The sequence below is a fragment of the Arachis ipaensis genome, chromosome B05 (assembly GCF_000816755.2).
Source record: "Arachis ipaensis cultivar K30076 chromosome B05, Araip1.1, whole genome shotgun sequence".
In the NCBI taxonomy this organism is placed as follows: domain Eukaryota; kingdom Viridiplantae; phylum Streptophyta; class Magnoliopsida; order Fabales; family Fabaceae; genus Arachis; species Arachis ipaensis.
The window spans coordinates 32,081,843-32,096,388 of record NC_029789.2 but is presented as its reverse complement, the minus strand read 5'-3'; the positions used below and the strand labels follow the sequence as shown (position 1 = coordinate 32,096,388).

The 14,546-nt window shown below is 37.8% G+C and overlaps 1 protein-coding gene and 1 pseudogene across 3 annotated transcripts in view; one reads left to right on the top strand and one right to left on the bottom strand.

Annotated features, from left to right (window-relative positions):
* LOC107640430 lies at positions 169 to 1,509 on the top strand (annotated as a pseudogene).
* LOC107643425 (eukaryotic translation initiation factor 2 subunit gamma) overlaps positions 10,742 to 14,546 on the bottom strand; it is a 5,085-nt gene continuing 1,280 nt past the window's right edge. The window contains exons 2-9 of one of the 3 annotated variants that reach the window (XM_016347069.2): positions 14,209 to 14,378; positions 13,994 to 14,055; positions 13,393 to 13,505; positions 13,205 to 13,307; positions 12,774 to 13,001; positions 12,457 to 12,675; positions 11,686 to 11,946; positions 10,742 to 11,352 (exon numbers count right to left, since the gene is read on the bottom strand). In XM_016347069.2, coding sequence (XP_016202555.1) covers positions 11,041 to 11,352; positions 11,686 to 11,946; positions 12,457 to 12,675; positions 12,774 to 13,001; positions 13,205 to 13,307; positions 13,393 to 13,505; positions 13,994 to 14,055; positions 14,209 to 14,314 — 1,404 coding nt within the window. In that variant the 5' untranslated portion in view covers positions 14,315 to 14,378 and the 3' untranslated portion in view covers positions 10,742 to 11,040. Of the gene's footprint in view, positions 11,353 to 11,685; positions 11,947 to 12,456; positions 12,676 to 12,773; positions 13,002 to 13,204; positions 13,308 to 13,388; positions 13,519 to 13,993; positions 14,056 to 14,208; positions 14,379 to 14,546 lie in introns of those variants that run through there. The other 2 variants (XM_021123516.1, XM_021123515.1) reach the window with 2 other exon arrangements.

Below are 14,546 nucleotides of genomic sequence, written 5' to 3'. Positions count from 1 at the left end.
TTCTTTGTCTTCCGCAGCACAGCTTTGCTTCTTCTTCCTCATTTCTCCATCACCATGTCTGATTCAAAATCTTCTTTTCATCTTGCTCTTGTTGTATCCAACATCAAGAACCATGTTCCTATCACTCTTGAGATAGAGAACGTACAATATTCCACATGGACATAACTCTTTAAGATTCACGCACGATCCCATAGAGTAATTGATCATATTATTCCTCCAAAGCAGGGCAAGGAAAAGCTGCCTACAACAAAGGAGGAGAAAGAACTTTGGTCAACTCTTGACGTTATGGTACTACAGTGGATTTACGCCACTATATCTCATGATCTTTTACATACAATTCTTGAACCCGACACCACGGCGATGGAGGCTTGGAATAGACTGCGTGACATATTCTAGGATAACAAACACTCTCGTGCCGTCACCCTTTGAGTATGACTTTACTCATGTAGACATGGCAGATTTTTCAAATGTCTCTACTTATTGTTAACATCTCAAATCTCTGTCGAACCAACTCAAGAATGTTGGCTCTCCCGTCGACAACAATAGACTTGTTCTTCACTGGTCTCTGGCCTCACCGAGCCCTACAAAGGTGTAGCCACTCTTATTCGCCAAAGTGATCCTTTACTCCAGTTCTATCAAGCCCATTCAATGCTCACTCTTGAAGAGGTCGGCCTTGCTAAGAAGGCGGCACATAGCTCCTCATCAGCCATGGTTGCCCATTATTCCAAAAGGCCTCATGATATTTCTGATCATGCATCTTCCAACCGCAATAATACTGGTAGGAAGAGGAACCAAAACCGCAGTTATAATGGACGAAAAAATCGCAGCAACAACGGTGATCGTGGAGGCGGTATGGGGGGGTATCGGCGGAGGGGGTAACGCCGGAGGTGGTCCGATTGGTAGCGACAACAACCGTGGTATTGGGCAGCAGCCAACAGGTCAGCAACCTCCAACCAATACTCCATGGTATGGCGGGCAGCCATGGCCCTGGATGGCACCTTGGGCTCCTTGGCCTATACCTCCTTGTCCATATCCTTCTAATGTATGGACCAAGCCCACTCATGGACAGCAGCATCAACCACACCATGGTATACTTGGGACCAAACCCCAACAGGCCTACATGGCAGATCCAACACCAACAGACATTAAAGTCGCAATGTATACTCTTGGTATCACTCCTTCAAATGCAAATTGGTACATGGACACCGATGCTACTTCTCCCATGATATCCGCACAAGGTAACCTCACGTCTTATTTTAATCTGAGCAATAAACATGGTATCATTGTTGGTAATGGTCAATCAATTCCAATTCATGGCTACGGTCACACTAAATTGTCTTCCCCGTGTCCTCCTTTACAATTATATAATGTCCTTCATTCCCCTCACCTTGTTAAAAATTTGGTGTCCGTAAAAAAATTTACAAATGACAACTCTGTCTCTGTTGAATTTGATCCCTTTGGGTTTTTTGTGAAGGATCTTCAGACGGGGAGGCCAGTAATGCAGTGTGAAAGTCAGGGTGAGCTTTATCCCATCACAAATCTAATCCCTTCTCAATCTACTTTTGCTGCTTTAGCACCATCTCTTTGGCATGACCGTTTGGGTCACCCGGGAGCATCTGTTTTGAACTCTCTTAGGAAGAATAAATTTATTGAATGTCATCCAATTAAAGACAGTCATATTTGTCATTCTTGTCCTCTTGGAAAACATATTAAGTTGCCATTTTATGCTTCAAATTCTAGCACTATTATGCCATTTGATATTATAAATAGTGACCTTTGGACGTCAGCTATTTTGAGTTCATTGGGTCATAGATATTATGTCCTGTTTGTGGATGATTATTCAAAATTTTTGTGGACATTTCCTTTATCGGAAAAATCACAAACTTTTTCCACATTCTTGAATTTCAAAACCTTTATTCGAACCCAATTTGAGCGGGACATAAAGAATATTGATGAGCGGATGTTTTATACGCTTTTTGGCATCATTTTCATATAGTTTTTAGTATGTTTTGTTTAAGTTTTATTAAGTTTTCATAGCTTTTAGTGCAAAATTTATATTTTTGGATTCTACTTTGAGTTTGTGTGTTTTTATGCAATTTCAGGTATTTTTTGGCTGAAATTGAGGAGCTGGAGCAAAAGTATGATTCAGAGACAGAGAAAGTGCTGCAGATGTTGTGTGGATCTGACCTCCTTGAACTTGAAAGAGCTTTTCTGGAGCTACATAAGTCCAAATGGAGCGTTCTCAATGGCTATAGAAAGCTAACATCCAGAGCTTTCTAGAAATATATGATAGTACATACTTTGCTTCAGAATTGAAGGACCAAAACTGGCGTTCAACTCTAGCCTCCTACCATGTTCTAGCGTCCAACGCCCATAAGGGAGTAGCCAGAGTTCCAACACCCAAGAAGGACCCCCTACCCAGCATTCAATGCCCTAGAGGCCTCCTAGCACATGGGTCTCTATCAAGCTTAGCCCAAACACTCACCAAGTGGGCCCCGGAAGTAGATTTTAGCACTAAAAGATTGTTTTACCCTTAAACCCTAGTCAGTAGATTAGTATATATAGAACAAGGATCACCCTTGTTTAGAAATTTTTGATACTTTACACGTTTATCGTTGTATTTTTCTATCAGTATGAGTTTCTAAACCTCCTAGGTTGAGGGGAGGAGCTCTGCTGAGTTTTATGGATTAATAAAGTACTATTGTTCTATTTCGATTCGTGTTTGATTCTCTATTCTAAGATGTATCTTCGTTCTTCATCAATATGAATGCGTTGAACCGGCACAAAGTTATCTCATTCTACTTGGGTTCAGAGTGAGTCTTTCATCAGACAATGATGAACTGCCAGCTTGATTATACATCTCTTAGACGGCTAATCCGCGACTTCGTTAGGGACTTCTCGAGACACCAGTTCAGCTGAAGTATAGGGAGATTAGAGTCTTTGTGGTAGAGGCTAGAACCAAAGGCGCAGCACCCTCTGATCCGAAAGATTCGACCTTGTCTGTGGCGTTTTGAGTAGGATCACAAAAGAGAATGAACTGCAGGAGCTTCACCTTCAATCAGACTGGGTCCGCACTAACCTTGGGATTCGGATATGGAGGAGTATTAGCGATCTCTTAAAAAAGACATTAATCACATACAGCCTGCCATAGAAGAAATCATTCACAGTTGAAGAAGATAGTAAGACCAGAATTAATCCAGAAGAACAAAGCATCTCCAAGCCTTAACCATCTTCTTATCCCTGGTTATAATCAAACATAGTAATTCCATTTTTTTTTCCTTTTACGTGAATTCAACAAACAAACAACTCTTCTATCTGCCTGACTAAGATCTACAAGATAACCATAGCTTGCTTCAAATCACAATCCTCGTGGGATCGACTCTGACTCACTCAGGTATTACTTGGACGACCCAGTGTACTTGCTGGTTCAGTTGTACGAAGTGTGAGAATTCGTGCACCAAATATACAATGTGATAATGGCACAGAATTTGATAATGGACCCTTTTAGGACTTTTGTAAAGCAACTGGGATTTTGTTTTGTCTTTCATGTCCTCACACAACCCCTCAAAATGGAAAAGCCGAAAGACAAATTCGTACAATTAACAATATTGTTCGAACCTTATTGGCCCATGCTTCCCTTCCTCCTTCCTTTTGGCATCATGCTTTGCAAATGACAACTTATCTTCTCAATATTCTTTCTCAAAAACTATTATACTGTCAATCTCCTCTTCGCATTCTTTATCAAAAGGATCCGTCTTATTCCCATCTTCGGGTGTTTGGGTGTTTATGTTATCCTCTTATTCCCTCTACAACCATAAATAAACTTCAACCCCGGTCAACTCCTTGTATTTTTTTGGGTGATGGGATCTTTTCGCGGAAAAACGAATTTCTCCAAAACACCCAAATCTAACCGGCAAGTGCACCGGGTCGCATCAAGTAATAATAACTCACGGGAGTGAGGTCGATCCCACAGGGATTGAAGGATTGAGCAATTTTAGTTTAGTGGTTGATTTAGTCAAGCGAATCAAGATTTGGTTGAGAGATTTGTGATTTGCAGAAATTAAACGAAGGAAAGTAAATTGCAACCAACAGAGAAGTAAAAGAACACTTGGATTGAACCGGATCTAAAAACAGAATTGTAAATAAGCATGAAAACAGTAAACAGGGAATGGGAAATGGGGAATCCAGATCTCAGGACCCAAGAGACTAGATAACCAAGTCTAGATCTCAATGCCTTCCTAGATCCAACAAGAACAATTGCAAAGGAATTGTAAATTGCAAAGAAAGGAGATGAAGAACAATTAACAGAAATTAAATTCAATAAGCAGCAGAAGAAACAGAGAGATCTTCGGATGAGATTGAAACAGAATTCCTTCAGTTCTCCAACCCAAGATCCAAGACAATTGCAATTGAAATTGAAAGCAATAAAACTAAGAGGAAGAGAGTGGAATTCTCCTTCCCCGAAACTAAGAAATTAAAGATCACTCAATATCCAAAGCTCTCCGAAAACTATTATGAAAACTCAAAAGGAAAGCTCCCCAAAAAACTTGAATTCTATCCTATTTATACACTTTCTTCAAATGATCTTCAAGCCTTGAGTTGGGCCTTTGCTCTTGGTGGAATTAGGTTGAGAGAGGCCTTGGTTGATTGCTCTTGGAGTTTGGAGAATATGACTTGTCATCACAACACCAAACTTAAAGCTTGCTTGTCCCCAAGCAAGAAATGAATTATGCTCATAGGTTCTTTCACTAAAGACGGATTGAAGAATAAATTGTAAGGTCCTGTGAGTGAAGTGATCAAGTGTTAGTGGGGTGAACTCTAAATCATATGCTCATGCAAGGGCTTCAGTGCTCACTAGTCTTCACATATTGGGAGTCTTAGGTCTTAGGATTTTCATCCAAATGGTATCATGGAGATCTCTTTATATGTAGTCACCTTGAAGCAGCTTATAGTTTTTTTGCTTTGGCCTTGACTCTAAGTGTCATGTCTCAAAGCGGCTCTTTAGATAAGCTTTCAATCAATACTCCTAAACCAGTTGGTTTTAAGGTATTAGGTGTTAAAGCACCCCTAAGGATTTACTTGCTCAAGCCTCATTCCTTGACACAGCTCAACCACAAGCATTTACTAGGCTAACAACTCTTTTGAGTTTTGTTTCTTCTTTCTTTTTCTGCCTAGTAATTGATGCTCAGAGCCTTGGGCCATGTTCTTTTTGCTTTTGTATTTTCTTTATTTTCTTTTGTTTTGTTTGTTGCTTCTTGGATCAATAGATTTTTGAGAATCTCCACAATACTTCTTTGAACTTCATGTCCTGCCTATGAGCTCCCATGCAAGTTTTCACAAGCATGCAACCTCAATACATAATCATACAACTAGAACCACCACTTCTCCTAATCTTTTGCTTGCCTCAAAATTGTTTAATTCCTCAATCCTTCTTTTCAAAGAACTTTCATGTGATGCATTTTTGAACATTGAGTGCAAACAAGTTTTGAAGAAAAAAGTTGTGAATGATCAAGCATCTTGCTTATTGAATTACAGAAAAATTATGCTATGCAGACAGATAATCAGGGAAACTTAAACCACTCTCAATCATAGCAGTGTTTGATGTAAGATAATCACTTAACAATACAACCTTTTGGAGTTCGCTTGCTTTACTCCGCATCATCATCATCACTGATCCACACATTCCTCTTTCATTTCTTTGGTTGATGATGCTTAATCCTTCCAAAAGCTTGTATGATGCTCTGCAATGATATTGAAAGTTGCTTGTTCCCCAAGCACTTGAGAAATGGTTAGCATACATGATTTATTTGTGGGCCTTTGTACTTACTTTGGTGTGGGAACACCAAACTTAGTACCTTGCCAATGGTTCTCATGCATCAGATTAACCATGTGTGAAACTCTTTTTTCTTTTTCTTTTTTCAAAAGCAATAAAACTGAAAACTAGGAAACAGCAGAATAGTTAACTAGTTCATCCAACATGCTTGAAGCCAGCATTATGCAGAAAGTGAGAATGTGTTTTATGATGGGATTTTGGTGGAACACCAAACTTAGAATCCTTCATTCTCCCTTAGATTGTTTTGGTGTGCAACACCAAACTTAGCTTCTTGCAATATAGATAAAACTAATTAACCTTTTTATTGAAATAGATATGAAAAGAGAACTACCTCAGGTTGGGTTGCCTCCCAACAAGCGCTCTTTTATTGTCACTAGCTTGACATCTTGCTCTTTGATTATGGAGGCTGGAAATCATAATGCCTCAGTTTTTCTCCTCTTGCTGTAGGATTCCTTTCCTCCATGACCTGCACAATCACAAACAATTCAAATGAAGATGGAGTACATTTATGCCAGGAAATGATTAAAGGGTTAGTTAACGCAATGTGTCAAACAGTTGGTAAACTTGAGAGATTAATGATCGAGAATCACTTTTCTCGTTGATTTATCAAGCTATGAGAATCATACTCAGCAAGTTAAACCAAGAGACTTTCACTCTATTGCTAAAGTGAGGTTTCAATTAGCTCAGGCAAAAATTCAAACAGTTCGTGTGTCAGTCAAAAATTAGAGAAACAGAAAAGAAAAAGTGCTTGATCTAAACTACCACCTCACTTAATCATTGTCAATCTAATCAATCCCCGGCAACGGCGCCAAAAACTTGATGGGATCTTTTCGCGGAAAAACGAATTTCTCCAAAACACCCAAATCTAACCGGCAAGTGCACCGGGTTGCATCAAGTAATAATAACTCACGGGAGTGAGGTCGATCCCACAAGGATTGAAGGATTGAGCAATTTTAGTTTAGTGGTTGATTTAGTCAAGCGAATCAAGATTTGGTTGAGAGATTTGTGATTTGCAGAATTTAAATTGCATGGAAAGTAAAGGGAATGGGTAATTGACATGAAATTAAAGAGAACAGGAATTTAAATGCTGAATCTTAAAGAACAAGAAATTAAATGGCAGAAACTTAGAACGCAAGAAATGTAAATTGCAGAATCTTAAAGTGCAAGAAATGTAAATAGCTTGAATTGTAAAGGGAATTGGGAGTTGGATTTGCAGAAATTAAACGAGGGAAAGTAAATTGCAACCAACAGAGAAGTAAAAGAACACTTGGATTGAACCGGATCTAAAAACAGAATTGTAAATAAGCATGAAAACAGTAAACAGGGAATGGGAAATGGGGAATCCGGATCTCAGGACCCAAGAGACTAGATAACCAAGTCTAGATCTCAATGCCTTCCTAGATCCAACAAGAACAATTGCAAAGGAATTGTAAATTGCAAAGAAAGTAGATGAAGAACAATTAACAGAAATTAAATTCAATAAGCAGTAGAAGAAACAGAGAGATCTTCGGATGAGATTGAAACAAAATTCCTTCAATTCTCCAACCCAAGATCCAAGACAATTGCAATTGAAATTGAAAGCAATAAAACTAAGAGGAAGAGAGTGGAATTCTCCTTCCCCGAAACTAAGAAATTAAAGATCACTCAATATCCAAAACTCTCCGAAAACTATTATGAAAACTCAAAAGTCATACATGGTTGATTCAATCAAAGGAAGCATGAAAATCTACCCAAATTAGCTTACTTGTAGCTCAAGAAAGTGCACAATTCAAGTGAAAACAAAAGAAAAAGACTAGTGAAACTAGGCTAAGATGACTTGTCATCATTGGGGTATCCTTCACATCATCGTGGGTATAAATGCCTTGATTTGTCATCTAAAAAAATCATCATTAGCCATCACGTCTTATTTGATGAGATGCAATTTCCCTTTGCAAAGGTACATACTCCTCAAAATCATACTTATCGATTTTTGGACGATGGGCCATCTTCCTACGTGGTCCATCATCTCACTACTCCAACAAACTCCCCGGTCGCACCCCTTTCTACCTCTCCTGAGCCCATCTTACCGAGCCCAACTTCTACTCTCCCACCTATCTCTCTTCCTCGCCTAACTCCAATTTCTCAATCTAGTCTACCCACAGGACCTATTACTAGGAGTCAACATGGGATTTCTAAGCCAAAGAAGTCTTTCAACCTTCTTGCATCAGTGTCTAAATCCCCTTTACCCCGTAACCCTGTGTCTGCTCTTCGTTATTCGAATTGGAAATTGGCTGTGGATGATGAATATAATGCTCTTATTGAGAATAAGATGTGGGAGTTAGTGCTCCGTCCTCCGAATGTTAATGCCATTTGGTCTATGTGGATTTTTGCTCATAAAGAAAAATCTGATGGTTCTTTTGAGAGGCATAAAGCTCGTCTTGTAGGTGACGGTAAAACTCAACAGGTGGGTGTGGATTGTGGTGAGACGTTTAGTTCGATAGTCAAACCAGCGACTATTCGCACGGTTCTCAGTTTGGCTCTTTCTAAGACTTGGCCAATTCATCAACTTGGTGTCAAAAATGCTTTCTTACATGGCGAACTCAAGGAGACTGTTTACATGTATCAACCTTTGGGTACCGGGATTCTGATAAACCTGATCATGTGTGTTTACTGAAGAAATCTCTTTATGGGCTGAAACAGGCTCCGAGAGCTTGGTACAAGAGATTTGCTGACTATATCCATACTCTTGGGTTTTCTCACAGTACTTCAGATCATTCTTTGTTCATTTATCACCGCAGTACTTCTCTGGCTTATCTTTTATTGTATGTCGATGATATTATTTTGACTGCTCCCTCGGATAAGCTCCGTCAATTTATCATATCTCTTCTTAGATCGGAATTTGCTATGAAAGACTTGGGCAAGTTGAGCTATTTCCTGGGCATTGCAGTCACTCATCATACAAGTGGTTTATTTTTATCTCAAGAAATATGCTGCTGAAATAATTGATCGAGCCGACATGTCATCATGTAAGCCATCTCCTACTCCGGTTGATACAAAACCGAAGCTCGATGCTACTACAAGCGAACCTTTTGAGGATCCATCTCTTTATAGGAGTCTTGCAGGGGCACTTCAGTACCTTACATTCACAAGGCCCGATATTACTTATGCAGTGCAACAAATATGCTTATTCGTGCATGACCCACGGGAGGAACACATGCACGCTCTTAAGCGCATTTTGCGCTACATTCAGGGTACTCTGGACTTTGGTCTTCATCTTTATCCATCTTCCACATCCACTCTTATTTCATATACCGATGCTGATTGGGGTGGGTGTCCCGATACACGGCGTTCAACATCGGGTTATTGTGTCTTTTTGGGTGATAACTTGATATCGTGGTCCGCTAAACGTCAAGCTACTTTATCCCGTTCTAGTGCAGAGGCCGAATACCGAGGGGTTGCCAATGTGGTTTATGAGTCATGTTAGTTGCGAAACTTGCTGTTGGGACTTCATTGTCCTATTCAGAAGGCTACACTGGTGTATTGCGACAATGTTAGTGCCATATATCTTGCTGGTAGTCCTGTTCAGCATCAAAGCACTAAGCATATTGAGATGGATATACATTTTGTACGGGAAAAGGTGGCTCGTGGCCAGGTTCGTGTGTTACATGTCCCCTCGCGCTATCAGATTGCAGATATATTCACCAAGGGTCTTCCGTTGGTGTTATTTGAAGATTTTCAGGACAGTCTCAACATTCAGCGGCCTCCTATTTCGATTGTGGGGTGTGTTAGAATATATGATAAATATATTCTGACAGATTTTGTATATCATCTTTGTTAAGTGTATATTTAATTTCCTGATTTATAACCTGATTAGGTTTCCTAATTATAGCCTAATTATACTCTTTTATATGGTGCATATAAACAGATTATTCTAATAAAATAGGTAAAGAGATTAATCTCTTTCAATGTGCAAATATTGTAATCCATTATAATCATATAAATATCTTGCAATAAACAATTATGCACGGAAACATGTAAACTGAAAATATAGTTACAAGTTTCTATAACTACAGATTTCATGCAACATTAACTTTGCAATAAAAATTTTATTTGGATGAACAATCACAAATTTCATAGCCTAAAAGCTCTAATACCCCATATAAATTCAATATATAATTTTTAGTGTACATCATAAAATAATTATTCATATAATAAAAAATCTTAAAACTTATGATTATCACAAATAAAAATGAGAAAAATTGTTAACTTTGATCTTACGATGATAATAGTATTAGGAAGATTTACTTTATTTATTTCTTTGCTTTTTTAATTTTTTTTCAATTAAGTTATTGGTAGTAAGTAAAGAAAAAATATTTCATTGATAGAAAAAGAAGATTGAATTCTAGTTTTCTTTTCATAAAAATTAACTTCCATCAAGTTAGTTAAATTTTTAAATAACCATACAATTTTTTTTATTTTATTATTTAATTAAATATTTATTAAACCAATAAAATAAGATACACCTAAGACATAATATAATATAATTTCTTACATGCGTGTGCTATTAGCTACCTCAGATCTGATTTTAGCTTTTTGATGAAATGTGTTTTACTTTTCAAAGGATAATTAAAATTTGTATCATATAAATAATTACACATCCTATAAACACCTATCTATATAGAACTTTTATCTTCCACTTTTTCAAGTTCAATAGCAATTCATGCACGCTAAACTAAACGTCTTAAATTCATACTCTTATCAAAACTCGAAAGAGAGTTGACTGCCTTAGTTATTCTATCATTGCATGTCCAAAAAGAATCGTCTCCTAGATAAGAAGATAGCTATCGTTTAGAAAATAAAGTGCTCGAGGTACATCATTATTAGTTTTCAAGCCAACCACCAACGTCTGATCCTAAGTGTATCATATATTAAAAATGATCAAATCATTCTAATTAATATAAATAATTAATCATGGAACTATTTCATGTTTCTCCGTCCATTATCCAATAGTCTTAGACTCAACCAGAAAATGAGATACAACTTCAATAATAGGTACAAGACAAGAGAGAACAAAAAAAATGCAGAAAGAAACAAAAATTGACAATCCAATTCTTTTCCACCTCCAAAAAAAATGGTTCCTAACAAGTGTATTCCTTCGCACATATCTAAATTCCTCTCAAGTTTTTATAACAAGGTGTGTCTAGTAACCTGTCTCTTGTACACATGTCTCACTTCAACTCAGTTGGGGCGGCAGGGACGTCAAGAGTGATTCCCGCTTGGATTTGACCCCACCCGATTAGACGCCAATGCTTCTCAACACGTCGGCTAAGTGCGATCTTCTCACCCTTGTTAGTGCACACAGGGGAGGTAAGTTGCAACTTCGCCAGATCATTCTTCACGGCAACAACTCTCGCACCCGTCGACATTGATCCTATGTTCAACATTAGCATCTCTGCTTTAGCCAGCTTAGATACCTTTCCCTGTCTCTCTGAGCCCTTGGTTCGAACACCAAGAAGCCGTCGAAGCAAGAAGAAATTTACCTGCAAAACCATAAAGCAAAAGGAATTCCATCATAAACAAGTACTTTCTGGCACAGCTAGAGAACTGATTGACTGATTGTGATCCTTCAAGAGTCATGACATCAACCTTTAATGCAAGTAGAAATACATAAAATCGAGTTAGTTTTAAATGTTTAGACTTTAGAGCAGTTCACATCTTGACAACAACTAATGCAAAGCAAGAGGAAAGAGAAAATACAAAGATAAGCTAGACAACTCCATTGAATTGCAGAGCTTAGCAAGCTGATTCGACAACCTAAATTTCATGGAGTGCATGCATAAACTGAAAAATAGTTAGTAGATACAGTCACCTACCTCAAGTTCAACAAAGACCTCCGGCAGTGATCCAACCTCTCCTAGAACTTGCCCGACCAACCTGTCAGCACGGGTCAAAGTGGGATCCATTGTTGTTCCAACACCAATTAAACCTCCTGGCACAGCAAATTGAAGCTCATTTTGCTCGGCAAATAATGAAACTATTCTAGAGTATATGGGTGTGCATCTGATATTTCCACTCTCATCTTTCACAACTATCCCAGGTCGAACTTCAATGAATTGGTTGACCCTCAAAACGCCCTGCAGGAATAAATTTTCAGACATGTTCAGCAAGATTGTCATGGTATGGTATGCTATGAAGCATGGACAATTTAGCTTCCGTGTCCACGTGTCAACATATTTCAAACACAACACTAATCCAAGATTTGTTTGACCCGTGTCTTTCATGTCCAACTGTCTTAATAAAAAACAAAAAATGCTTTGCCGGACACGCATGGACACCCAAATATCATCATATATGTTGGCATGTCCAACTTTATTCTTGACCTATATTCTTGAAATGCATTTAGAAATAGTATAGATTATTGTTTATTAAAAAAGTTAACTTTAATGCTTTATATAATTTAGAAAAAAACATTAAAAACATTTTTTAACAATTAGTTTGTACTTTGATATCAATAAATATCAAGATATTACTACAATTTATCTAAAAAGACACCGCGTGTCTCGTGTCATGTCATGTCTCGTGTCGTGATTCATATGGTATAGGCAGCATTCATGTACAGTATTGGAATATTTACCAAGACTTACCCTCAGGATACTTCCACCAGCTACACCTCCTTTTATTTCGTCAACCTCGAACCCAGGTTTATTAACGTCAAATGACCGAATAACAATCATATTGGGTGGAGAAGTAAAATTCCTTTCTGGGATTGGGATCTTTTTCACAATATACTCACACACAACATCAATATTATACTTCAGTTGTGCTGAAATAGGTACCACTGGTGCACTATCAGCTACAGTTCCCTATATCAAGCCAGTAAACCACCAAAAGACAGGGGAGTACATTAGTTATTGAAGAGAGAATAACTTGTATAGCATAAACCTTTTCATAGAAAACTTACTTCAATGAACTTTTTAATTGTATCATGCTGATTCATTGCCACATTCTCTTGAATCAGATCAACCTTGTTCTGAAGAATTATTATGTGCTGTAGACGCATAATTTCCACAGCAGCTAAATGTTCAGAGGTTTGTGGTTGCGGGCAACTCTCATTAGCAGCTATGAGTAGTAAAGCTCCATCCATGATTGCAGCTCCATTAAGCATTGTGGCCATAAGAATATCATGTCCCTACAGAAATTGGAGAAGTAATATTGAACTCATCATGATGATTGACCATTAGCTGGCAATACAACGTGCCTTGAAAAAAGATACCCCAACCAATATGAATATTGAAATTCCAGACCGTGTCGTAATATTAGGAAGGGGCAAAAAAAATAACAAAATTATTGCAGAAACAGCACTGAATAGCAAATTAAAGTTTAGAACTTTACTGGGCAATCCACAAAAGAAACATGTCTCAGCAACTTCATCTTGGAGTTTTCAAACCCTGGCACATCACACATTGGACTATCTTCCTTTCCACTTCCATAAGCCCTTTAAAAGAAAACAGATCATGCCACTAGTCCCAAAAGACCTTGATAAATGATAATATAAGAACAACTGCAAAATAACTACCTACTTGTAGCACATAGGCCTTGGACACCTATCATCTTCACACTTATATATCTTTGCATTTGCATAGCCAAGCTTGATTGTGATGTTTCTCTCCAACTCATTTTTAAAACGCACGGTCTAGACATTCATAGGAAACCACAGCAGTTAACACTTCAAATATCCAAGGCTCAAGGGAAGCCTATAAAACCATTGACAAACTAAAACTGAAAATGTAACCAAAAAAAAAAGATTAAAAAAGGTATTTAATTTAAATGAAATATAAGTCGTCAAACCAGTTACTAAATCGCTCTAAGAAATGAAAGCTGTTCAGAAGGGCATCCAGAAAACTTGGCTCAAGTGAGTAAATATAACTGGATAATTTATCATATATGACAAATGAAAATCCAATGATTATGGGTTAGGGGAAGCCGACTTCATAGTTCCATACAAACATATTTCACAAGCATATAAATAAATGCCGATGTAAATCGTGCAAAACATCTGTTCTAAGCAAAAATCCTTACAAATCATGAGATTATGACAATGAGTTACCTTCTTTACAGATGCCCCCCACCCCAACAAAAAAAAGAAAAATCAAGAGAGAAATATTAAAAGCCAAGGAATACCTGAACACCTGATATTGCTTTCACAACAGTTGATTTGCCATGTGCCACATGCCCTATGGTGCCTGTCAGCAGACAATCCATCAGCATTAACAGCATCAATATGAAAGAAGCACATAATTTTTTATTCAATGATAAAGTATTCTAAATTCAAATATGGCTGTAGACTGTAGTGGATTTCACATTACTGGAACCAAAGATTTGAGAAAAACTGTTACCAATATTAATTGTAGCCTGCCGAGATATGACTTCCGGAGAAAGTGGATGCAATTTTGTCACGTCCAACTTACTCAGGTCCTGTTCCATCAAACCCTTCCTCGACATCTTGGCTTTTTCGATGGAAACTTCAGTTAAGTGAAGAACTTGACAATATTTGATGCTGAAATATCTGCATGCATCACAGAACAAGAAATCTGCCTTAGAATATACACAATTTTCTGTTTAATACCATATATGAGTATGACACACAAATCATCTATGGAGCCCATCAATTAATGCTAAATGCAGATTCATTATTTCTCTGAAAATGGAACAAAAAAAAAAAAAAAACCCTACA